At 39.5% G+C, this 24,145-nt stretch overlaps 2 protein-coding genes across 12 annotated transcripts in view; one reads left to right on the forward strand and one right to left on the reverse strand.

The window, feature by feature from the left end:
- Positions 1–387: 387 nt before the first annotated feature.
- LOC107273226 (paramyosin, long form) lies at positions 388–12,658 on the reverse strand. Of its 3 annotated transcripts, none has more exons than XM_015751182.2 (16): positions 12,324–12,658; positions 11,285–11,341; positions 9,783–9,869; positions 9,406–9,572; positions 7,103–7,340; positions 6,879–6,998; positions 6,642–6,791; positions 6,421–6,567; positions 6,130–6,346; positions 5,852–5,979; positions 5,645–5,757; positions 2,333–2,528; positions 2,115–2,243; positions 1,661–2,032; positions 1,130–1,584; positions 388–880 (listed from the first exon to the last, which is right to left on the reverse strand). In XM_015751182.2, the coding sequence occupies exons 1-15, from the start codon at positions 12,441–12,443 to the stop codon at positions 1,192–1,194; spliced, it is 2,634 nt and encodes an 877-aa protein (XP_015606668.1). In that variant the 5' UTR covers positions 12,444–12,658; the 3' UTR covers positions 388–880; positions 1,130–1,191. The 3 variants fall into 3 exon arrangements, with proteins under 3 accessions (XP_015606668.1, XP_015606670.1, XP_015606669.1); XM_015751184.2 differs by having other exon boundaries at positions 388–973; XM_015751183.2 differs by lacking the exon at positions 388–880 and adding an exon at positions 995–1,018.
- A 6,863-nt stretch (positions 12,659–19,521) lies between these two features.
- LOC107273227 overlaps positions 19,522–24,145 on the forward strand; it is an 89,923-nt gene continuing 85,299 nt past the window's right edge. For all 9 annotated transcript variants that reach the window (XM_025090531.1, XM_025090533.1, XM_025090530.1 and 6 more), the window contains exon 1: positions 19,522–20,236. In XM_025090531.1, the coding sequence (XP_024946299.1) occupies positions 20,216–20,236 (21 nt within the window). In that variant the 5' untranslated portion in view covers positions 19,522–20,215. The remainder of the gene's footprint in view (positions 20,237–24,145) is intronic.

The raw sequence follows: 24,145 nt of genomic DNA on the forward strand, positions 1-24,145 counted from the left end.
CCTTCCTACTTTTGGAAACTGGTGGAGCTCGCACGATGTCTCTCAATCTGCTTCCTCAACTCGTATGTTGATATCATTTGCAAATTTCCTCAAGTAGGTTAAATTCATATCAAAGAAATATAATTGACTGAGTGGATGAACATGTATCAACAGGGTAAGTTAGACTGTTTTGTGAATTATGGGGAAACAGTGGGAAAGGTTTTATGAATTTAGAAATGTGGAATGGAGAGGATTAATCTCTCAAATACCACAATGTCGGAACTTTTTATTCTGCAAACGAAACCCTAATATCCTTTCCAAATGGGGTGTATCGAATAATAATAAGTATTACGTAGTAAAATTGAGTACATAAAAATCAAGTAAAAAGACAATAAATACACATACGAATCTATCGTACGTACGCGTTTCAGTTTATTATTAAATTAAAGTTGACATAGGTTATTGTGTATGTCGTACAGTGAGAGAGAGTTGTGTATGGGCAATAGTACCTATCTATAACAATAGAATAGAATTACAATTATTTAAATACAAGTACGTATAATAGACGTATGCATATGTTCTTTTCGGCTTAGATTTTACAATTAAAATGATATAGTATTTTATTTTAATCATCTTAAGTAATGCATTTAGTTCGTTGACGGGTACCGCGTCTCGTAAGCCAAACAGTTTGCTAAATTTGCGTAATTCGCAAAAATACGAATGGCGTAGTAAAATATCGGGTAGCTCCAGCAGTGACAATGCTTCTCGTTCTTGGTAGTAATGAGCGCTGATTGGCCGAATTACGAAACCGCTAGTCAACAAATCCCCGTGCTGTTGTTGTGTAATAATTAATCGTCGTGATGTGTTTCGTCGTCATTTCCGCTGCTTGTTTTCGGAGTGCCTGTTGACAGTCGAAACGTATACGTACGTACTCCCATCAATTTGACAGTCGTAGAGTTTTGGTCCGATCCAATCCGATCCAAATAAGGTCGTTCTGAATGATCAAGGATCGCACTTTTTTTTGTTCCGTTAACGAATACTGAATGATCGACAAGATTTTTTTTTTTAGAAATTTATTAACTCAACATTCTTGAGCACTTTTGCGCATGCGCGACTACAGCGCACGCGCAAATGCGCGCATGATACCTACGTTTGCGACGATGACGATGCGCCATTTTCAAGCGTCATGGGATGATGATGTGGTCACGGGGTTTAGAGATCCTGCCTCGTCTCCTGGACAAGGTAGACCTGGGATCCCGGCACGGTCGAGGTGGTGACAAAGCTACGGTGTTTGGCGCGGATCAAGGTCAAGTTGCTCTCGGCGGTGTCGGCACGGTCTTCCGCGGCTTCCAATTCGCGTTGGAATCGGCGCACCCTCGTCACGCTCTGCTGGGACATGCCCTCCTGTTCCTGGAGCTGCCTCTTGTAGATGTTGACCTTCTGGTTCGATTTGTCTAGGGCCTCCTGGAGGAGGGCGATGTTCTTTGAGTCTTCCTCAACCTGGATCATGACCTCCTTGATGTTGCGTTCCTTCTTACGGAGGATCTTCACGGTCTCGGCGTGTCGGCGCTTCTCCTCGTCCAATTCAAGTTCCATGTCACGGATCTGGCGGGGAAGTGATTTTTTTTAATGATTGGAATTTGTGCTTCGCGTGGATATGATATCGTGTGGTTATAATTACCCTGGCTTCGAGTTTGCTGATGATACGCTTGCCTCCGACGATGGCGTTGGCTTCTACTTCCTCCAAGCGGACGGACAGGTTCTTCACTTCGATTTCCAGGGACTTCTTGATGGCCTCGATCTTTACGATACGTTCCTGCTCCTCGTGGAGGATCTCGACCGTGTGCTTGAGCTCGGTCTGGACGCGCTGGTATCTTTCGTCGCTGATGCGCAACTCCTTGGTCACTTCCTCGTAGTCGCCGGCGAGGGTGGCAAGTTCTTGTTCGAGCTTGGCCCTGGAGGAGGCGATGTTCACGTTGATGGTGGTCAACTCGTTGATGCGGCTAACAGACTCCTCATACTGCTGCTCGACGGTCCTCTTCGCGCGAAGGGCCTGAAATACAAATGATTTGGTTTTTTATGGAATTGTTCATATTTTTTGGAAATTTCTAAAGTGGAATTTCAAGGAAACTTACAGATTCATAATTGGCGCGAATTTCCTCGACCTCAACAGTCAGAGATTGCAGACGGCGCTGGCTGATACCCAACTGGTCCAGGGTCACCTGGAGTTGACGTTGAACCTCATCGTAGTGAGCTTGCAATTCCTTGGAGAAAGGATAAAGTTGCATTACTTATTGTCCTTTGGATTTTTCGAAAACCTTATATTTTTGTTTAACAATCCTGTGTTTCTTACGGTCAGAGTCAAGGACTGCTTCTTGATTGTCTTCTGCAAATCGATATTATTCTTGTTGGCAACATCTAGAGACAATTCCAATTCGGTGATCTGGATCTGCAGCTTCTTCTTTATACGCTGCACTTCGGTCTTCAACTTCGTCTCAGCCTCGACAACACGAGCATTCAGCTGTTCAATCTCGATGCTAGTCTGCTTGCTAGAAAAATTAAAGTAAAAATTTTAAAAATCAAAAAACTTCCAATCATCACAAACAGACGTACATATTAAAATTACCCTAATCTTTGAGGATAGGAATACAAGCCAATTAGGGATATATTACAAGTAACTAACGTACAGTTAGGTACAACAAAAAAGACATTCGCACAATGTATTCAGTCAATTAAAAAAAAAGAACCTCGCATTTGCTTTATCATCACGAGTACAGCATGACTCGAATGACTCGGGATCATCTTTTAGTAAATTAAGAATCGCAAAATTGGCACATTCAACTTATCTACCGAGGATCTTTAATTTTTTTTTCTTTCTCTTTTCGTTCAGCTAATCCGGTACCTCTTGTCCAAAAAGTAACTAGTCGACTTCTTCTCAAAGCCTTTTAATTCTCGATTCAGAGCATCCAAAGGCTCAATGAGCTTATCCTCGTCCAATATATTTTTCGTTCGCTCCTCCATTATGTGCGAATGCTCACGCTCGTCCCACAAAACGTGGACGGCATTTCTCTGAAACTTCCGTATGTCGGCCAATTCCTGTCCACGCGATAGATTCATCAGCGCATCAGCTTTCAATTGAAATTCAATGGCTTTGGCTGATTTTCCACGCAAGCTTCGTCCGTGCTCTAAAGCTTCTTTCACGTTGCCAATCATCTGCACGTCCTTTAGAGCTTGCACCTCCAAATCTGTCATGGCGTCTTGCTTTATGTCACGTGTCTCGCTTTTGGCGCGTAGTTTAATTACTGGCTTCGCCGGCGGCGTGTGTGGCAGCACCTCCTTGGAAACGTGACTCGCGTGAACAGTTTTGAAGAGACTGAAGTCCGAGCGCTTCGCTATCTTTGGATATGGATTAAAGAGCGTACATTATAAATATGGAATTTCGATAATACAATTATTATCGTTGGGTTTGGGGATATTCGAAGAAAAACGGAAACTTGAATTTTTTAAAAATACATTCTACAATAAATGTATTCAATGCGACCCCTGCCATTTATCATTTTTAGTGAGCTGTGCAAAGATTTAATTATTTTGGCACCGGTGAACATTGTCAGCTGATCTTCTTAGTTTACGAAAACAAAATTCAGCCAATCGCAACGCTTCATTTAATTCCAAGGAATTTCGCGTGTTTGGCAACAGTTTTCGACTGCGGCTACTAAACGACAATGCATCTCCAAAAATTTGTAATCACTCGTCACAAAGCTAAGATTATTATTTTTCAAAATACTACCAGACTGTTTTATTTAAATTTCAAATTTCAGTTTTCATCAACATGTCCCATTTTCAGTGAAAAATTCCAAAGTTTCTGGTATTTCAAAAATCAAAATATTCCTTTGATCAGAATACTGCACTTTCTCGATCATTCGAATAATAATAATCAATAGGATGATGAACTTTAAAGAGGAAGCGCTTTAAAAAAAACTAACACGCGCAGCATCCGCAAAGATCGACGTTCTCAAAACAGCGCCCTGAAGCAGCCTCTTCCGTAGGACGGAATTAGACACAGCGAAAAGGTCAAAGAGCCAAAGGTCACGGGGATCATCGATAAAAATCGAAAACTCCGCGCTCTAATTTCCGGGACTTTTTTCGAATCTTAACAAATTATAATAACGCGTACCTTAAAATGCGTCAAATGATCTTTCGCCTGTTCTTCAGCGTCGTAAGCCAACCTCACCAGATCTTGCTTCGTGTACGGATGAACCTTCTTATGCTCCCAAACTGCCCGGCCATCTGACCAAGGCAAGTGGGGATATTCGGACTTGGCTCTGATTCGATTTTGCTTTTGGTCTATATAGTCGATCATTGGCTGGTAGTAGTTAATTCCGTAACCGTAATTCTTATCGTAAACGTAGGTCGGCTTATGACGCCATTTTGATTCCAGTGGCATCTGACAGAGCGGCATACTTCCTGCCATTTCTTTTTCGTTTCGATCGATTCGTATCGTTAACAATTTTTTTCAACTTTCCTCCAATTCACTTTTGACAAAAAAAAATTTTCTTACGTATATTCGAAAATTTTACAAATTTTCAAATAATGATTCTCGATGATTCGATAGGTCGATTTTAAAAAAATAATGTATTTACGCCCAGTTCAATCTATTTCTTAAAATGATTTTTACTATCAATTGTTCTGCCGATTTATATAGGTACTTGGTGTCATTTTTTTTTTTTTTATTAATTATCACTGATCTCCTTCTCGGTCTCGTCGTGCATGCGAAACTGTCAACGGCACAATAAACGCAGCGGACGGACGATGCGGTCGACGTTACTGATAATTAGGGTCGTAAAGAAGGTCCGTTGTTACTTTTGTACCTTTTTTCATGGTTGCCAAATCGAATTGTCGATCGAGAACAACCAATCAGAATCCAATGCAAATAAATGGATCGTGTATTCGGCAATGCACGCCTGGTTTCACGCTTTATTAATAGAGACGGCTCTCTTGGGCCAGATATAGTTTGAGACTTCGAGAGCTTACCGATCCCAAGTCATTGATCATGCGACGTATTCCCATTGAAATAAATATATTTAATAATCCACGTAGATGATACAAAAAATCTATCAGCATTTGTTTGAGTGTGAAAGAAATTTTTTTCAAAAGATTTTGTATAAATTATAAACTGTGTGGAAAGTACAAAAATATATTAGAGGAAAGAAATTTGAAAATGTTTCATTAGCTCCAAATAGATCATTCATCGTACTAGAGGAGGCAGGAAGGAACAGTCAACGAATTAATTTATCACGACTGTACATCGATGACTAATTCGAACTATCCTCTATTAATAGATCACTGGGTAGAAACAGAACGTGTCCCCACGCTACTTGAATAAAAATACAATGGAGTTACGTCACGTCCTACTAAGCTCAGTCGGTAAAATATAATTTCAAAGATAGTAAAATCCCTGGGTTAAATTTATAGACTAAATGACTGTCGTGTCAATGATTGTGTTCAAAGTGAAAAGTTCATAGGGCAAATGTCAAAATACAATCGCATGCACCAGTTCATACATACACAAGATAGAAAAATTATTTTGGATATTCAGGATCAGTTGGAAACTTTGGGAAAAAAAAAAGATTTGCAGTCCGATTAATACATGACTACTATTACTTACCGAATGGCCTCGATTTCTTCGTCCTTCTCAGCCAGACGACGTTCGGCCTCGTGACGGAACTGGCTAAGTTCAGCAGCCAATCGCTGAGAGCGCTGCTCCTCGACCTTGCGACCCTGTATTTCGAAAATTGGCCCAAAAAGGAAATGTGTTAAAAAATAATTCAATCGCTCTTTGGTAAATTTTCAAAAATATTTTTCGATCACTCACAGCCTCAGCTTCCTTGTAGGCGGCAGCCAATTCCTCGCGCTCGTTCTCCAGACGACGAAGCTCCAGTTCCAATTCGTGGAGTCTGCGGTTCATGTCAGCCAGTTGGTTCTTGGCATCGGTCAGGTCATCTGGAGGAATGATCATCAATGTTGTTAATTGATTATAAAAATTGTTAAAAAAATAATTGTTCTCAATCCTGAGATCCCTCAACGTGTTCCAATGTATATTTAGCACGTTTTGAAATTTCTAATTGAATTTGAAAATGCGGTATGACTTACCTCCAAGCTTCTTGTTTTCACGTGCCAGCTGATCCTTCATCTCGCGAGTCTTGTCCAGCTCAGCATTGGTGCGCTGAAGTTCCTGCTGCTTGTTGCGAAGATCGCGTTGACTTTGTTCGTAGAGAGAAACAGTTTCTTCTAAACGAGACTTGATCTCGATGTTGATCTTCTCCAGCTGCTCAACACGCTTCTGGAGGTCGCGCGCGGTACTATTGGCCTTGAAAGAGAGGACAAAGTTGTTAAATTTGAAAAAAAAAATTATTAGAAAAATCAATCAGATCGATCACTTACCTTCTCGAGATCAATAATCAGAACCTCGACCTCAGACTGGAGGCGAGACTTCTGCTTCTCAAGGTTATTGATCTTGACCAATAATGTTTCGATGTGCTCTTCCTGTTCCTGAATGCGAGCGCCGTACTTGCGACGCAGTTCTTCAACCTGGACGACAATAACGAAGGGTTTGTAATGACTGTTAATTATTCGAGATTTAATTAATATAAAAAATTAATTACCTCCTCGGCACGAGCATTCGCTTCGGTCTCGTACTTGGACCTCCATACAGAGACCTCACCATTGGCTTTAACCAGCTGGCGTTCGAGGTCCAGACGAGCCTCAGATTCTTCTTCAAGCTGGACGCGAACGGACTCCAGCTCGACCTCAACCTGGATTTTAATAAATGCAATTATAAGTTGTCCAATTTGGAGTATTCTTTTCGAAATGTTTTTTTGAAATTTCTTTGGAAATTTTACCTGGTGTAGGGAGGCCTCGACCAAAGAACGACGACGTTCTTCGTCCTCCAGACGACGGCGGGCATCTTCGAGTTGTCCGGCGATTTGAGACTTCAGGTAAACGACGTTCTCGATATTCACCTGTAATACAAGTTGGATTTTGGTTTTTTTTTTCATTCAGACTTCCTTCATGGATTTTTAACTATAGTTTTGATTGTATGCGTGGTTGCTGACTGTGGACGAACCTTAAGGTCCTGGACTTCCTTGGTCAACTCGATATTCTCCTGGGAGAGGCGAGTCTTGTGGCTGGTGATGTCGACGATCGTGCGGTTCAGCTCCTCGATCTTTACGTTAAGCTCAGATACGTGAACTTCGAGTTTCTCAACGGTTTTCATGGACAGGAGCTTTTCCTTCGTGACATTGTCGACCTGAGCGAGCAGTTCGTACACTTCCTGTTGGAATTTCGACTTCTCCTTATCGGCCCTGAAAAAAAAATATTCAAAATTTATCCCCTTTCCAAGATACAAAAACTCATAAATATTAAATATTGATATTTGAGTTACCGTACGTGTAGGATAAGATTTTTGAAAATATTCTAAATTTTTTTTCCTAATATTTTCGAAAATAGACCGTTATTTTTGAATGTTTTTTTTTCCAATTAATCATTGCTTATCCGTGTTAAACTAGTACAGTTCTATCATGTCTAACCGATACTAACCGTTCATTGACAATTGCCCCGTGACATTTTTGGATTTTTTAAATACAGTTTTCTGAAAATATTTATTTCACGTAGCAATTCCAAAATAGACGATCTGCAGATATATTATGGATACGTAAGGTTTTTTTTTTTCATGATACATATTTGTCCATGTGCGAATTCCATGTGAGCAACGTGTCAACGACATTTTTTTTCCGAAGGGGTAAAAATTGCACAAAATTTACATCCACCTACACTCCGTGGAAGGTGTAAGGTGTCAGTCAGTTGATTCTGAGGATAGTGGGGATTCGGGCCAGTCGCGTGTACTAATATGGCGCGCCAACGTGGGGTTGAGGATTGCTTCGCTACTCGCACGGTTAAAAATAGTCATAAGCCGAGCAAGCGGCCGAGCAAAAGGGAGAGAGAGAGAGAGAGAGAGAGATAGTAGGAGAGATCAAGAGACCCGCAGAGTCCGAAAGAGAGTAGACTATGTACGCGAGAGAGAAAGAGACAGAACTAAGAAAAAACAAAAAAACTGTTCATCACAAGTTACAAGTGCTATTTTAACAGAATCCGCCATTACGTATTTCGAGTCACGTCTTTGTCAAACAGGTGGAACGTTTTCGGTGGTCCGCCACTGGAATGTTTGAAAAATATTTGAGAATTTTGGAAAAGTCAAAAAAAGCTTTTTTCTAAGAGGAGAATGTCATTACGAAATTTCTATCAGACACCGCTCGAATGAAATGTTATTTCAATAAATATTTCTGATTTTCAAAATGGTCTAAGTCAAAATTTATTTATTTTTATTAAAATTCATACCGGGTGCTTCATAAGATTTAGAAAAAAAAATAAAATAAAAACAGGATCTCGCGTTCGACACGTGACAAGTTACTGTCATAATGCTCGATCCACAAGACTAATGTTCCAGCAAAGCCGGAAGTCGTTAAAGTGAATAAATGACTTCAGCGACGAGCTTTAAGTTTCTCAGAAACTATCATTTGTATACGGGATAAATAAGAATGACGTGAAATTAAAAAAAAAAATCATTCATAATTTTTTTCCAAGTAAAAATACTCTATCCAAAATCAGTGTACTTTTTTTCCGAGTCATTAAAGCTGAATTCACAAGTGTCAATGTAAGTCGTGTATCCATCAAGCTTATTGATCTTTTAACAGTCAATTAACCGTCTAAAGCCTCACGTCACGGTCAAAATGTCGCGATGGCTAATTTTTTTGTCTTTATTTAAAGTCACGCAAAAATAGTCAGCCACCCCGTTAATTAGAGAGCTCTTCTTCTCTTATCTGACGACGTCCTTGTAACATTGTCGTGGAGATCCAAGGAACGACGCCGGGCGCCGAAACATTAACCTATGTTTAGAAACCCGAGGGACGGTTCTCTATGTATTTCAGGTGCGCCGCGACGACTGCTCTTCGCTTGGACAGCGGCCAGTCTCGCAGGCATAATCCGAGAAATTTTAAGATACTTTCCGACCGGGATTTGCTATATTTACGTGAGATCCTTAAGTCTGATTCATACTACGAGAACCGATTTCAGGCTACCTCGCTTTTGGCCGCGCTGAATCACATATGGAATTATAAATCCTCGTCGTGAAACGAGCAGCATCCGGTACCAATTTGAATGAAGTAAATATTTTGAAAAAGAATTTTTCCAAAATCGTTGCAACAAAATTTACGTGACATTCATTCAAATTTCTTTTTTCACATTGTCGCGAACACGTCAAACGGATGATAGTTGTATGATTTTTTTCAAAAAAATTTAGCGACCGATATTTTTGACTCAAAAAAGCTCCTGATGTTATTTGTTATCTTTTTTAATTTTTAAAATACTAACCTAGCACGAGCTTTGGAGAGCTGGTCGATCTGATCTTGGAAATCAACCACGACTTCCTGGTGCTTCTTGCGCAGAAGGTGGGCGGTCTCCTCACTTTCGAGGTGGACATCTTCGAGGAGCTTACGAAGCTTAGCCAACTCCGTGTCTCTCTTTCTGTTGATCTCGAACTATATGACACGTGATGAAAATCATTAATACGATATGAATAATATAAACGTACTCTACCAAGTATTTTACTGACCGGTGTCATGACAAATAAAACATTATTCATTGGGAGAGAATAGATAAATGACAAAATATTATACGTACTTCTTTTCTCAAGCTACACTCTATAGATTATTTTTCAAAAAAACCTTAAATTAAGAAATTTTTTTTACCTGAGATTCGGCGCCACCCTCGGCCTCTTCAAGGCGTTCGGACAGCTGGATGACTTGCACGCTCAGATCAGCGCGCTCGCGTTCGATCTACAATAAAAAGAAAAAAAAAGAAAAGAAAAAAAAATTACCAAAAAAAGAGTAATACAAAGTACTGATCATTAGTTAAAAATTAACGCAATTCTTTCCCTTCATAATTCATTCATTTGCATGATGTCGTAAGCGTCGGAATTGGTAAACACGTCGGACGCGCATGCGCACATGTCTATGCGCAAGCGCAGATGACCGTCTGATCAGTTGATTGATGCTATTCTTCCTATGCGCTACGTAATAACTTCCGCAAGACCTTCCAATCTCTAATCTGGTATCTAACACCCATTATGGACCAAATGATTCATCAGATTGTTTTTCGGGAGACAATAATGACGATGTGCATGGCTCGGTGCCCTCGGCGCGCGCATGACGTCATGTTTCCTCACACCGTGAATAGCGCGATCTAATTTCGGACAAGCGAATCTACTTATACGCAGACCTTTATTCATATTACAAACGAGCTGTTTATCGTTAAGAGATATAGGTAACTCTGGGTTGGTAGTACTGAACGATCGGCCATAGGCGTACGGTGTTTTTTTTTGTTCGCCAAGCGAGTAAGGCGGGAATTTCAAAATTGGATTCTAGTCGCAGTACATAAACTTGAGGGGGTTAAAGGCACCGTGAGCAACAGAAGTGACGTAACATATTTTTATTTAACAAAAACTCAAATTCTTTTTTTCGAAAGAACAAGCTCCGCGTGCATTTCCCATTCCATTTACGCTTTCGAAATTTATACTTTCCGTAATACTGAATAAAAATTTGACGTTGGATCAAGTCACGTTTACAGATCTGTTATCATTTTCAACCGATCTTCAGCTGGTTGCTTAATTATGGGATTTAAATGACAAGTACACATGCTCTACTGGATGAACATTTTTGCAAATGGTTCCAAGTTATTTTTCGTATTTTTACGATTAGATAGTTCAACTATGACAAGTGTCATAGGGCACCTTTTTCTCTATGGCGTCGTCACGGGTACCAAGCGGTACCAGAGTATAATCACATGCGCGTCCACCATTATCAATCGAACCGGTACCATAATGGCGGCCGATTTTTCTCACGTAAAGTGGGGAGGTCTACGTGCGATGGCTACAAGCCGTTGGAATGAAGGAATGCGAAGATGCTCGCGAAGGCCTGAGCACCCGAAAATAGAATCGACGCGAGCTGGACATTTCAACCTAGTGGCGCGTCCCCACTACAGCTGCAGACGTAGTTTCCCGAATTTTCTTACACGAGTTGAAATCACGATATTCCGATAAGCAGGATCCAAAAATAATATCCACCATACCCAAGGATGCTCAGGTTCTTATCTCATGAAAATTTAGATTACAAATTTCCTCGTGATTTCTGTTACTCTGGGTAATTGATTGCAAATTTTATCAAAAATACGAATTTCTTTATTTTTAACTCACCCTCTGACGCAACTCCCTCTCAGACTCCAAATCATCCTGAAGGAGGCGGATTTTGTCCTGCAAAAAAAATTAGGGCTAGAATTGTCATCGATTCCAAATCATTATTAGGACAACTCGGTCAATGCCAGAAATGAGGAAAAAAAGGTTACAGGTCATCGAAAGGTGCTAAGGTTCGGGTTTATAAGATTATTGGTAACCCGAGAAATGTATGTCGATTACAACAAAAAAAAATCAATGATCTTATATAACTTTTTTTTACAACGTTAATATTTATAAAACCACAACAATTTGTTAAATTCCTACGTAAATGGTGTTAACGTCCAACATTTACTCTTCCATAAGGGATTTTTTTTTCTCTCTTCGTAATTGACATTTACATCGAGTCTCCCCCCAAATAAAGAATAAGAGAAAAAGAACAAGGATACGTTACTGGGCAGTTAGCAAATACGGACGTAGGATCGGTAGACATTTAAAGATAATCCATGACTATTTTAGTACGGAGCAATCCGATAGCTAGAGCATGAGTACACTTTGGTTCGGTCAGTTGGCACTAACATCCCTTATGGTCACTGAACTTTCGGGCACACGTTTCTTTTCACTTTGAGCGATGATTGGGTCTTGGACGACAATCATGAAGTCACTTAATCCTTATCACAGAGTCATTCCCGATGATGGCGAATGACGGTAACCATCCACGAACCGGGTTGTCATCCTCATCATCAGCATAATCCATCCATAGAAGCAGTAAATGTTTCAAGGACGTTCGTACACGAAGAGGAATCATCCAAGTCCTCCACCACTCAAACACAGTGATAAAAAAAATATTGGATGATCACAAAATTATCCTCAACCCAAAAACGATACTTACTACCTCATAACGGTACCCCCCCACAAAACAAAGGGTCATCAAAATCTCTGACCAAGTCTAGAACCGTTCGGTGCAAAGGATGAATCGCATGGAGTCAATGTAGGACGTGATTATGGGAATGGGATTGTAACGGGTAAATGATTTTTTAAAACAGTCAAAATGATTACCTACCTCGAGCCTGGAGAGAGCGCTCAGGTCGGCGCTGTACTCGATGCTGACATCGGCAGATCCTGCACCACCGGACGAGCGGTACGTGTACTTGGAACTTTTGGCGACCGCTGAGGAGGACATGATGATCTTCAACGGAGACGAGCGATTGTACGATCTTCACTTAATTATACAAATTCCTCCCTTCTAAGCACGATTACTGTGCACTTCGCGTTTCGTATTCGGGTTCTCCAGATATTTTCGAAGTCCGGTCTATCCTGGCCTTGGTATCAGTCGCCTCTGTCGTGTCTTGGGTTTCGGAGCCGACCAGCGCCCTACTCGTAGTGCGCGACCCGTCGTTCGTATGGCGCGCCGGCCGCTCCATGGCCCCGTCAAAATTACGAGCGGCGCATGCGCAGATCGTCGGCACCCACGTGACCGTCCCCCACCACCAACCTCCAAGGAAATCTTCGTCCTCAGGCTGATGCGTAAGACGCCACCGGTGGCGGTTTACATTTCCAAAAACATTGTAGCCCAAGGTGCCACGAGCCAGATACGTATCATCGGGGGGGTGTTGAATGTCTTTTTATTGTTAGACCATCCCCTTGTTCCAAACACGGACCCCCCCCACCCCCACCCCTCTGTCAATGTCTTAACTGACTTTGGCAGTTAATTGTCTCGTGACGTCATTTAGGATTTCGGGGTGATGAGGGTGGGTTTGAATTTTTGGTTTCGGTTTGAGGGTGGCTTTTCGGGTTTAGGTCGGGGGTGGGTTGCTCAGGTGAGACTTTAGCTGAGTGTTACTCGGTTATTGTGATTTGATAGACTTTCCGTGGGCTGAGTCACCCTTGCGGAATCTTACGGGTTATTACGAGTCGTGGCTCGCGATACGCGATACTATTTTTACGTAGCTGTCTGGAAACTGGTCATTTTAATTTTTTTTTATGATTTGCGCCGAAAATAATTTAATGGAATTAAGAGATTTTTTTAAATATTAATTTGACCTGTCGGAATATTTTATTTGACTTTTTTTCTTCGACGGAAACTGATTTCTCGCAAAATATTTTTCGCCCATTTTTCATTCCGTTTAATCAGTTATCTTCTGATCGTTATGTCTTATCGTGGACTAGAAACGCCAGGCATCTTAGTATTCGCGACAATGGCGTCTCTGCTTTTGCAGACAACCACTCGATGACAGAAACGGTCGTACGCAGTGCCCTCTGACTGGTTAACAAACTTGGTAGTTTTGTCAAAGATCAAAGAGAACCCATATGACATAACTCCAATGACAGACCATGTATCTGTATGAAAATAAAATTCAAAATTGTCTCTCAATAAAAGATTGGAAAAAGCCAAAATCATTTCGAAGTATCCGTAATGTTTTTTTTTTTTTCAAATTCGAAAAAAAGTTCAACCTACACTCCCGTAACCTCGTGAATTCACGAGGTCTGAGATGAGAAAATTTTTGTAATAAAATTACGGTTTTCACTGTATTTTCTTGGCCTAACATCTTCGCCCCACTACCAGGAGTGTCTATAAAAGGTCGCCGGACGGTGGTGGGCAAGAGATGCTCACCAGCCTGGCTAAAGCTCCTCAAGTAATTTGAGATTAGCCTCTCTCGTTCCGTTCTTCCTCGCTCTTCAGCGTTGTTAGCGCACTCTCGGGTGGCTCACTCTAGTGGAGAATTCCAGGCATTAACGACCATGCCTAGAATAACTTCGGTTTCGGCTATACTAAATAGCGTTCAGGAGCACAGAACTTCCTTGTATTTGCACACGGAACAGAGAACCAGAGAACCAGATCCGAGCGCTCATTGTTATACTCTTATTGAATGGCCTCCATGTGCACTGTGTCATGTCTTTGGCAGCGGATTAATGACAGTAATGTAGCTTGAAAGGAAAAATAAAAAAAATATAAATTTTTCAAAAATTTTGAAAATATCGTAAAACCGTCTTGAGTATCTCTGAGTCATTTGATTGAAATAAATTATTGCATTTTTGAATGGTTATCACATGTTTTTCTTTACCGTATACGAGGAAATATTTCAAAAATACTTTTTTGTCGTTTGAAAAGATTTTAATTTAATTGAAAAAAAAATAATTGTTTAATTATTATGAGAGCCCTTGATCGTTATCGCTTCTCTTTGTCTATCGTCTTAAGGCTAGTTTAAAAGGAAGGACTGTCTCCGAGTACTCGGTTAGGCACGCTGCCCTAATTTTCTAAATATACACTCCTCTGACTCCCACTGCTTGAATTCACATGCAACGTATTAAAAGATCTTGACTCGTGGACGAGTGTTTATAAACACCCCCAATCCTTCGATCGAGGTGAGATTTTAATTGAAGGTACCAAGTGTCGGGTGATTTAGGCAATTAGTATACCGATTTCGAAAAGTAAATAAAAAAATATATATGTAGCCTTGTATACATTTTTAACACGAGTAATATATATTGCGATTAGGATTTGATTATTTGAGTATATATGTATAAATGAATATAAAAAAAAAATATTCACGTGACCAGTGCTGTTTTTGTTAATTAAAATTTTGCACGCACGTTTTCGCTTGGAAATTGAGCTAAGCTGACAATGACAGGATGATACTGATATTTTGTTGTCAAAATTAAAAAAAATCAGTTTCGTACAAAAAATTGTAGAGCATAATTGTTTACATAATTATTCTATGTTTAGTCAAATTTTTTAAATTTTTTAAAATCGAAGTCACTTGATCTTGAACAAACGTCGAACACGTGTTCGCTCATGTTTTTATCACTATAAATCGTGTGAACCAAAAGTTTGTGTTGCTCGAGTTGACGTGACACGAATTGAGCCACAGGTGGCTCCAGAGTGTCTGTCCCAAAAAAAACCTAGACTGGTCAATCAATAAACTAATAATATTACAACGAAGAAGATCCATACTATTTTCTTTTATTGGAACCACATGAGGATTCCTAAAAAAATATTCCAAATATGTGTTCAAAAGTAATCTATTGCTTCAAGAAACAATGGAAAACAATTTTATGGCTATTTGGAATTTTCAAAATTTAACGATAATTTTATTAAAAAATTAAGAAAACTATACCCTACTTTTTTTATAATATAAAAATTTTGTCTACTTTTTTTGGTTTCATTTTTAACCAAATACAATGGATTAATCGAATGCTCAGACACTTCTCAAAACAGTCGTACAATCATAAACAATCTGATTCGACCTAGTTTGCCTACTGCGAATCTAATTTCATAATTTGTGGCTATTCACTTTCTGTTCCATGGCTGGTGTCATAATTTATAAACTTTATTGAGATTTTCAAATTGCAAATTGTCCACTGGGATTTTATGTTTCGCTGAAATGTACTTTTTGGCACGGTTATCATTTGTGAACGTACTCGCGTGTTACGAATTATATTTAATACACAAAAATGCAAAAAATGAATGCGTGGGTCGCATGAATTTTACCAATGGAAATGGCAGGTTGCAAAAAAGAAACTGATATCGGTATGCATAAAAAAAACTCCCACGCAAAAAGTACTGAATCACTGAGCGTAAGAAAAGTGTGAAAAATTGCAAGAAAAAAGTGCCAAAACGATATCCGGCTGTTTTTGGAAAATTCGTGACTAATACTCGATATTATTAAATTGGCCACGTAAACGTAAATTTCAAACGAATTCGTCATTGGTGAAAAATCCCAAAGAATGACGAAACTGTCTCTAAAAATTTTGACGAAAAACTTTTCCAATTCAAACAACTTGACGATACATTTATAATCATAAACTGCTATCCAAAGGTGCAAATAATATTTATTCGCGTGCTCAAATTAATTTTTACTAAAAATTTATCTTCGCCAAATTTTTCTTAGCGGTAGATAAATTGATCGTTCAATTTTTTATTTCTAAACGTCAACCAAAATTCAAATTCTTGTCACTCCTGAAGACTCGTAAGTGTTGGCGACTTGCTCACTGATATTTTTATTGCGTGCGGTCGGATATTTATAAGCGAGCGTTCCTATATCCGGAACCAAATATTTCTGGGTGATTTCAAACTCGACGTGAAACTCGAACTGAGTGGCTTTTCTCAAAGTTGATTAAAACAGCCTGCAAATTAATTATAAAAACAGCCTTAAGCCTTGGAGCTTTATGGCGAATATCGAGTAAAATACCAAAATCTTGTCATACGTCAAATTATCGAAAAGCGGATTCCCAGTCAAGGGAAATTTGATGCGAATGACTATTTAATTAATATAGCCTAAACTACTCTAATCAATAGTAAACGTGACCTTTCATACATATGGGAAGTCAAATATTTCGTGTCTCTCGATTTTTGATACTTTAACTGCTTCCAAGCAATCTTAGCCAAGGGCACGTGAATTCTTTTTTAAACTTGCCAATACGATCGCTGACGCAATTTAAAAACTTGTCAAGTAAAAGTCGTTTGAATACAATACAAAGTGAAAGAACGAAGTTACGGCGATTTAATTCACCGACTTTCTTTGGAAGTACACATTTTTTGGACTAAACCTTGAAAAGTTTTTTGACATTTTATGAAGGAGCTTTTTTTTCAGAATTTACGAAATCCCCAGCTACTGCGAGAGAAATGAGGATAAGTCAGATTATATGATTTTCAAAATTCAAAAGCGTGAATCAGAGGCGGGCTTTTCAAACAAATTTTATATAACTTCTATCCATCTTCCGTGATGTGTTTCAAGCATTTCACACAAAAAATTTACAGCGCCGTCGGCAAAGACCATGTAGAGTTAAGGACAGTATCGGCTGAAGATAAGTACAGAGTTGAATTGGGAGATGGTCAACAGAGATCAGTAGGGAGATGCACAGCGCCACGGTTTTAGGCGATACCTAACATCGGTAAAATACCTATTGAGGATACTTGTCGCACCATACGCTTCAGTGCAGGCATGCATAAGAAGCTGGTTTTCAGTGTTACTTTAAGATTGTGTTTCAAACAGTTCCGGGATAGTTATCTCTAGTACTCAATGATGGGACCATTAGTTCCGCCTGGGACTATTGTTAAATAATGCTGGAAGCTAGCACGGAAGCACTGCACTCCTTAACCCTTTTAGTGCCGGGCGAAAAACCGGTGCCTATGCGAGAATAACCGGGCGAATTTGACGAATTTTACTACGAGTTGGGAAAAGGGTTATAAAAATCAAACTAAAAATGATAATTACATAATTAAAAAAAAACAGCGTACTACGGAAGGAAGAGAGAATAAATGTAATGCTAATTGTATTTCAACATTTATTTTGTGATAGAGCTTTCTCGCGATGCGAGGAATAAGCATACGCAACGATATATCGTCGTCCGGTACTAAAAGGGTCAACGCAGGCAGGCATGAGATGCTGGCTTTTCTCATAGTAAATCTGATTGAGCTTACACTGCACACTCGAATTTAAGATTACAAAAAAAAATATTTAGGCAATATCTGATATGTGGTCACTTTCTAAGAGTTGCTTTGGGAACCAGCGGTAAGTTGCGGAGAATCTCTGCCGGCCAGACTACACGTTCGTGATCATGTTCAGGTCGGCTACGGCGGGATGTGCATTATCGACGGAGGCGGTGATCACGAAATCCGACTCCCGGACTCGCCGCTACGATTTAGCGCCATGATTTTGGTGTCGCCTAAAGCCGTAGCGTTGTGCATCTCCCTACTTAACTCTGCTCCCTACTCATATCTGCTCCCTACTCTGTAGAAAGTCCATTTTGTTTTTGGCCGGAATATGACAACCGAGTTAATATTTGTGGAACTTGCACGTGTATCTCTGAAGGACAATGCCGACTTGTCGCTGGTTCAAGAACGACTGATCATAGGTTCTTTGATTTTACGAGGTAATGGATGCTGCAACTCATAGGTGGCAGCATTGTCGATGACCCGTAATGCAGACTCGCGTAAAACCTAGCGCACGTAAATTTCTGATCTATTTATTTCCAGTAAATGAAAGTATTTGATTATTTTAAGGTGTTTTTTTCAATAAACGTTAATAATGTAAAACGACAATTTTGAAAATTGATATTTTATTCCCAAAACACCCGTTAAAATATTCGCTGCTGTTACGTTTACTATTGGTACCGGGATTTAGTGCCAGATGGCAGTACGAAAAAAAAAAAAAAAAAAAAAAAAATAAACGTTAATAATGTAAAACGACAATTTTGAAAATTGATATTTTATTCCCAAAACACCCGTTAAAATATTCGCTGCTGTTACGTTTACTATTGGTACCGGGATTTAGTGCCAGATGGCAGTACGAAAAAAAAAAAAAAAAAACATCTAGAGTATTCTAATCACAGAGTCTTTGACCATGTATTATCCGAAAATAAAAAAGCCATTAGTAAAATAAGACAACGAAACAAGAATTCTGCGTAAAAAAAGTATTTTTGCAAAGGCATACTTTTATTTTTGGGAGTCCAGGTTATTAATTCTTTTTCTACTTTATATTTACAAATTAGTCGGTCACGCGTATTTATTCGGGAACAAGGAAAAATTCCTCATAAGCTTCAGTTCGATGGTTTACAATAAATGTTTCACGTGTAAATAAAACTTCAAATTGGGAACATTTTATCCGAAATTCTCTTCCTCAATGACGCGTAAATAGCATTAGACACTCATAAATAATCTTTGGCGGGAAATTTGAATCCGAAAAAAAGTGACACTCGCAGCATCCCAATGAGAAATCTTTTAACAGACGACACGACAATTCCCATGTTCTCAGTGTTCCCTGGATTCTCAAGATCCTCATCGTTTGTTCTAGACAAGGGGGAAATAATCCAAAATGGCGGAATCCATCCGCCAGCAACATTGCCTTCATTTCCTGGCCAAAGAGTTTCCTGGTAGTTTCACAAGTTCGTGGTTCCATTACCGCAGCAATATAGTTTCAAGAACGATCTACCTAACCGAATTTGCGTATACAAGATACGAGCAGATGCATACAGACACAAGTCACACACATTCTACCCGAACTGGGAGAAATTCCCCCACAGAGATTTTACAAAAAAAAAAAAATAATTTTAATCTTACCTAAAAAACATAAAATATTCAATCCAACTCTAGTTTACTTACTACAAAAAAAAACTATTAAAATAATTTAAACAGAAATCTATAGAAAATTCTAATTGCCTTAACTCGAACCAGTAAGCTCAACGTTGTTTCAGGTTGTTTCCGGACTTTGAGCCACTTCCGGTTCATCCGTTCACTCAGCAGGTTCATCCTCAACGAAGTTACAGGCTCAACACGGACTCCCTACGAGACTCGGCTGTGCATAGAAGAAAGAGATTAAAGCTATTCTTAAAATAGGTCTCGTTCACTCTCTCACTCCTTTACACACGTGCTCACTCCCTCTTTCTCTCTCTCTCTCGCAGGGAGAAAATACTGTACGAGTGAGACAAGGATACTGAAAGAGAGTACCGGAGATTGGTGAGGCGAGAATGAGAGAGAAAAGAAGAAAGAGAGAGAGAGAAAGAGAATGAATATGTGAGCGAGTGAAGCAGGGAGGACGAAGTGGCTCTCGCGGGTTGCCGACTCTTCAAGTCCGAGACTCGTCCGGGACTCGTCCGAAACGTCGAGCGCCGGTAGTGCGCGCTCTTGCGCACTTCGTCCCGTGCGTTGCGTTTAAACAATTTCTTTTTTCTTCAAAAAAAAAAACAATATACGTGCGAGGGGTCGATCTTTAATTCGCGAGTGATCATCGATCTCGGATCGATCGATCGTATTTAATTCGACCGTCACCTATCGATAACTAACGCAAAAGTTAATTAAAATTTTTTTTAAATTTTCAAAATTGTCGCGCAACCTTTGAAAATCACAGGAAGTGCGGGACGTTTACTGTTTTACCAGTGACTATATATAAGTACGATTTCCAGGATTATATATTAATATTGAATAATACTATATCGATTAAACGACCAGGGATCATGTCATCCTACAAAAGCTACGTAAGTCACTCGTTAAATTTCTTTATCCGACTGTACCAACGTTGATTAATAAAACGTGTAAAACGATATTCAATCTTTTTTGAATTTTCATTTATCTACGTTCAACGTCCACCTCATTTTGACGATTTATTGTCGTCTCTACGATTTCATCAACATTGGACGGTCACGTTGTTTTGGGCACGTTTATTAATCGAATTAATAAAAAAAATTATCCAACGGGCCCATCTCTATCTGTACTATTATTTATAAACTACTCGGACCACTTATCGCATATGAATATATTAACGCTATTTTTCTTGTGGCTCAACGATCCATTAACCGCCGTATATAGGTATACCTTGCACGCATAAGATTCTTGTATGCCGTTCGTGCTTTTCAAGGTTTCACGTACCTTTTTGAAAAGGGCTGAAACCACCGCCGCCTAGACTTATCCGTGCTCGCGTCCAGCCGCTACGCAATTATGCAATGTAAATGAAGTCCATTAACTTTATCGTCGCGGCGCTTCGGGCACGCAAGCGTCGGCTACTCTCGCCGTGTAAATAGTGTTTACAAAGTGTCGTTAATACAAGCTAGCGTGTTTACAACGAAGATGACGTACAATTTTTAACTTTATCAATTCCATACACACATTTGCATACCAATGATGACCATGATAATAATAACAGTAACGCATTAACTTACGACAAGCATATGTATACCGTTAATCAAGAAATCAGTCGTGGGTCAACGTGTATTACGTATTTTTGAAAAAGGAAAAAACAATTTATACTACAACAGTTTTGGAATCGATACTCGACGCAGGATCTGACGTAACGTTTATTTGGATGCAATTTGAGATTTTAATATTTTTCATTTTTATTAGATTTTTTTTAAATTTATTTAGGCAACGATTGAGTTTTTTTTTCAATATCGCATTTTCATTTTTTTTTTTGGACTGCACCGCCGTGCTGCGTTACGGCAATTTCTATATGCGAAACCGTCGCGCATTTACGTATAACAAAATTAGTCGGGTCTTTCCCAGACATCGTCTGCTACCCAGGTTCGTGTAAACCTTTCTTCAACGGCTTCAAATACATTGGGCCACATGACGCATTCAGAAATATACAGGGTGTCCGTTTTCAAAGTGACTTAACCAGATCGATCAGTTAATCACGTGACGCTCCAGTTATCCCTGCCGTTGCGCAAGTAGATAAACGAGTAGGTGGTCAGGCGAATTTTTAACGATGCAAATCGATATTCCACTGGGGTCTCATAATCGATACTCATCAAAAACTATCGATATGTCAACTTACAGAGAGACAACTGAACTTTAGATTTTTGACGTAAAAGCAAATTCGACGGAATGTATTTTTGAAATATTTGGCAATAGTACAAAATCGTTTTGAGTAATTTTTTTCACGAATTTTAACTGTACAAGGAATTTGTATTTTGAAAAAGTTTTTTATTTAAGATTTTCTTTTAGGCTAATTTTCTTTATACTCATCGCTCTTTCATTTACGTTTGGGGTCGATTCTAGCCGTTATCATTGGACTCTGTTAGATCCTATCGACTGGAATTTCCGGAAGTGAATTTCTATCGGTGGGAATTCCGATTGCCTTACAAGCAATGTAGCTACATTGCTAAGGATACGTGAGCACATGCACAATGTGAAAAGGTATTATGCATGCTCGGGACACGTGGATAAATTTAGACCAGCAACGTGTTTGCGTTCTACTTCCTAGAGGAGCGATCGAGCTGGCTAGATTTAAGGTCGGCCATGTCTCTGAGACGACGTCGATTGGACGTTCAACGTGGGATATTCGATTGTTTGAAAAACGGAATGCATCTCACCAAGTGCATCCAAGTGCATTCTGGGTTAATTATAGACCAGAGTCACCGAATATTCTTTATGGAATCTGCACGTTGCATACTTTCTATTGGTAAATTAATTTTGAAATTTTTTTTAATAAACAAAATTCATAAATTCAAAACCATTTTACCAAATTACGACATATATACTCAATAATACTGTTCAGGAATGCAGGGTGAGGTTAGGATAAATATACGTTCTTAGAATTGGTACAAGCCACGAGAATGCTTTTAGGGTGTTTCGGGGTTGATACTTGGTGATTTTTTTTTTTTCAAAAAATTCTTTGAATGTGGCGACACCGGGGTGAGGGGTGCGCATAGGAAAACGAATAGCTACGGTATGAGAAGATAGTGAAGCCAAGAGATGTGAAATGAAGAAAAAAAACGAGGATAGTAAAAATACAAAAAAAAATTAGAAACATGAGCTTTAAGGGAGGAAAAAACGAATAGAACGATCTTGGCTATATTTAAACAGACACGAGGACGCCGGTCGTCTCGAGTAAAGAGGAAAGACTCTTTCTCTCTCGTGGATCAAGAAAAAGGAACCACTCACCATTATGGACTGTACGAGGAGGAAAAGGAGGAAATATTGGTAGCGACAGTACCTGTACTGGTGGCAGTAAAAATATCAATACCGAAAGAACAGGAATGAATCAAGCAAAAGAGAAGCTAGCGAACGAGTGAAAGCCGATGAAAGAAAATCAAGAATAACACTTACTTGTCGTTTCCGGTAGGGGTGCAACTGGAACGCCAGTAAAGTCGGAGGCAGCCTGAAAAATAAAAAGGCACTGATTATAATGTCTTATCAAGAAAATAATAAACGTACGATCCCCTGAAAATGAGAGAAACACTGTACTTTTTTTTTTTGAAAATTATATTAAAAGTAATTTCATGGTACTGGTGCACGACCCTGTTTTTTCAGTGGTGCTGCATGCTCAAGATAAATTTGAATTTAAATACTCAAAATGGAAAATCCACCTACTCTCCTTCCCTGTATCACAGGCAATGACCGCCTCTTGATTCGGGCACGGCCGGCAACATATAGCTATGAGGTTAATTAATATTGACTCTCTGTAGACTTGGGGCAAATATTACCCCGTCTACATTCCGTCCTTCCTCGACCCATCTAACCCTTCGTTGCCAATATCGTTCTACCAATGATATTGTTCGATAAATATCCCGCGAACCGATTACACGTATTAAAACCAATTCCCAGGGTTCGTAACCGAAGCTCGACCCGACGTAGAGCCATCATCTAAACTAATCAATAAATCTAGATATCAATACCGCATTGGCGTTGAAGTATCGATCAGATTAGAAACGGCTCATGCATGACGGATAGTCCGAAGTGGGTGTAAAATAAAAAAAAGTATCAGCCTATTTTGAAAAAGTTACAATTTTTTGTAACCAAATTTTTTCCCACAAATTACTGTCTATAACGTATTTCTGGTTTTGTGCAAATATCAATCGAGAAGATTTTTGCTTTTTGGGTTAAGATTGAGAAAAAATGAAGTTTTTTTCCAGTACTCGTACGTACAAAAATAGAAAATAAAAGTCTGCCGGCGCATTGCTACGTTTGTGACCCGTGGATCCTTACTGCGTCCGTATTAATGCGCAAGGCGCACTCGGCTGTAGAGTTATGGGTTCTTGAGGCTTTACCTAGTGCGCGACGCGTGCCTCGTGGTTGGTACGAAAATAGGAAAAGTCTCGGAGGAATCGAAAGTTCCAGGAAGTCACGATGCCCTCGATGCTTTCGTCGAGACGCGATGAGATTTATGAGGCTTTATAGATGCTGAGGTCGGGTTGGGTGTGACGCGTCGCGACGCAGCGGGATGCGAGGTGATACTGAGGATTTGCAATGAAACTTGAAACTATTGGTACTTCGAGTGAAAACGCCTGTACCGTAGTACAGTATGTATTTTTTGGGATAAGATTTTACATTAGGATTCGTGCCAGATTCTGAAACTGGTATTTGCACTTGAATGTACAGGAATTGAAAATATTGTGTACTGTTAGTTTAAGAAATTGGGTATTATGTATATATATATATATATATATATA

The sequence above is a fragment of the Cephus cinctus genome, unplaced genomic scaffold (assembly GCF_000341935.2).
Source record: "Cephus cinctus unplaced genomic scaffold, Ccin1 Ccin1_scaffold1524, whole genome shotgun sequence".
Lineage (NCBI taxonomy): Eukaryota > Metazoa > Arthropoda > Insecta > Hymenoptera > Cephidae > Cephus > Cephus cinctus.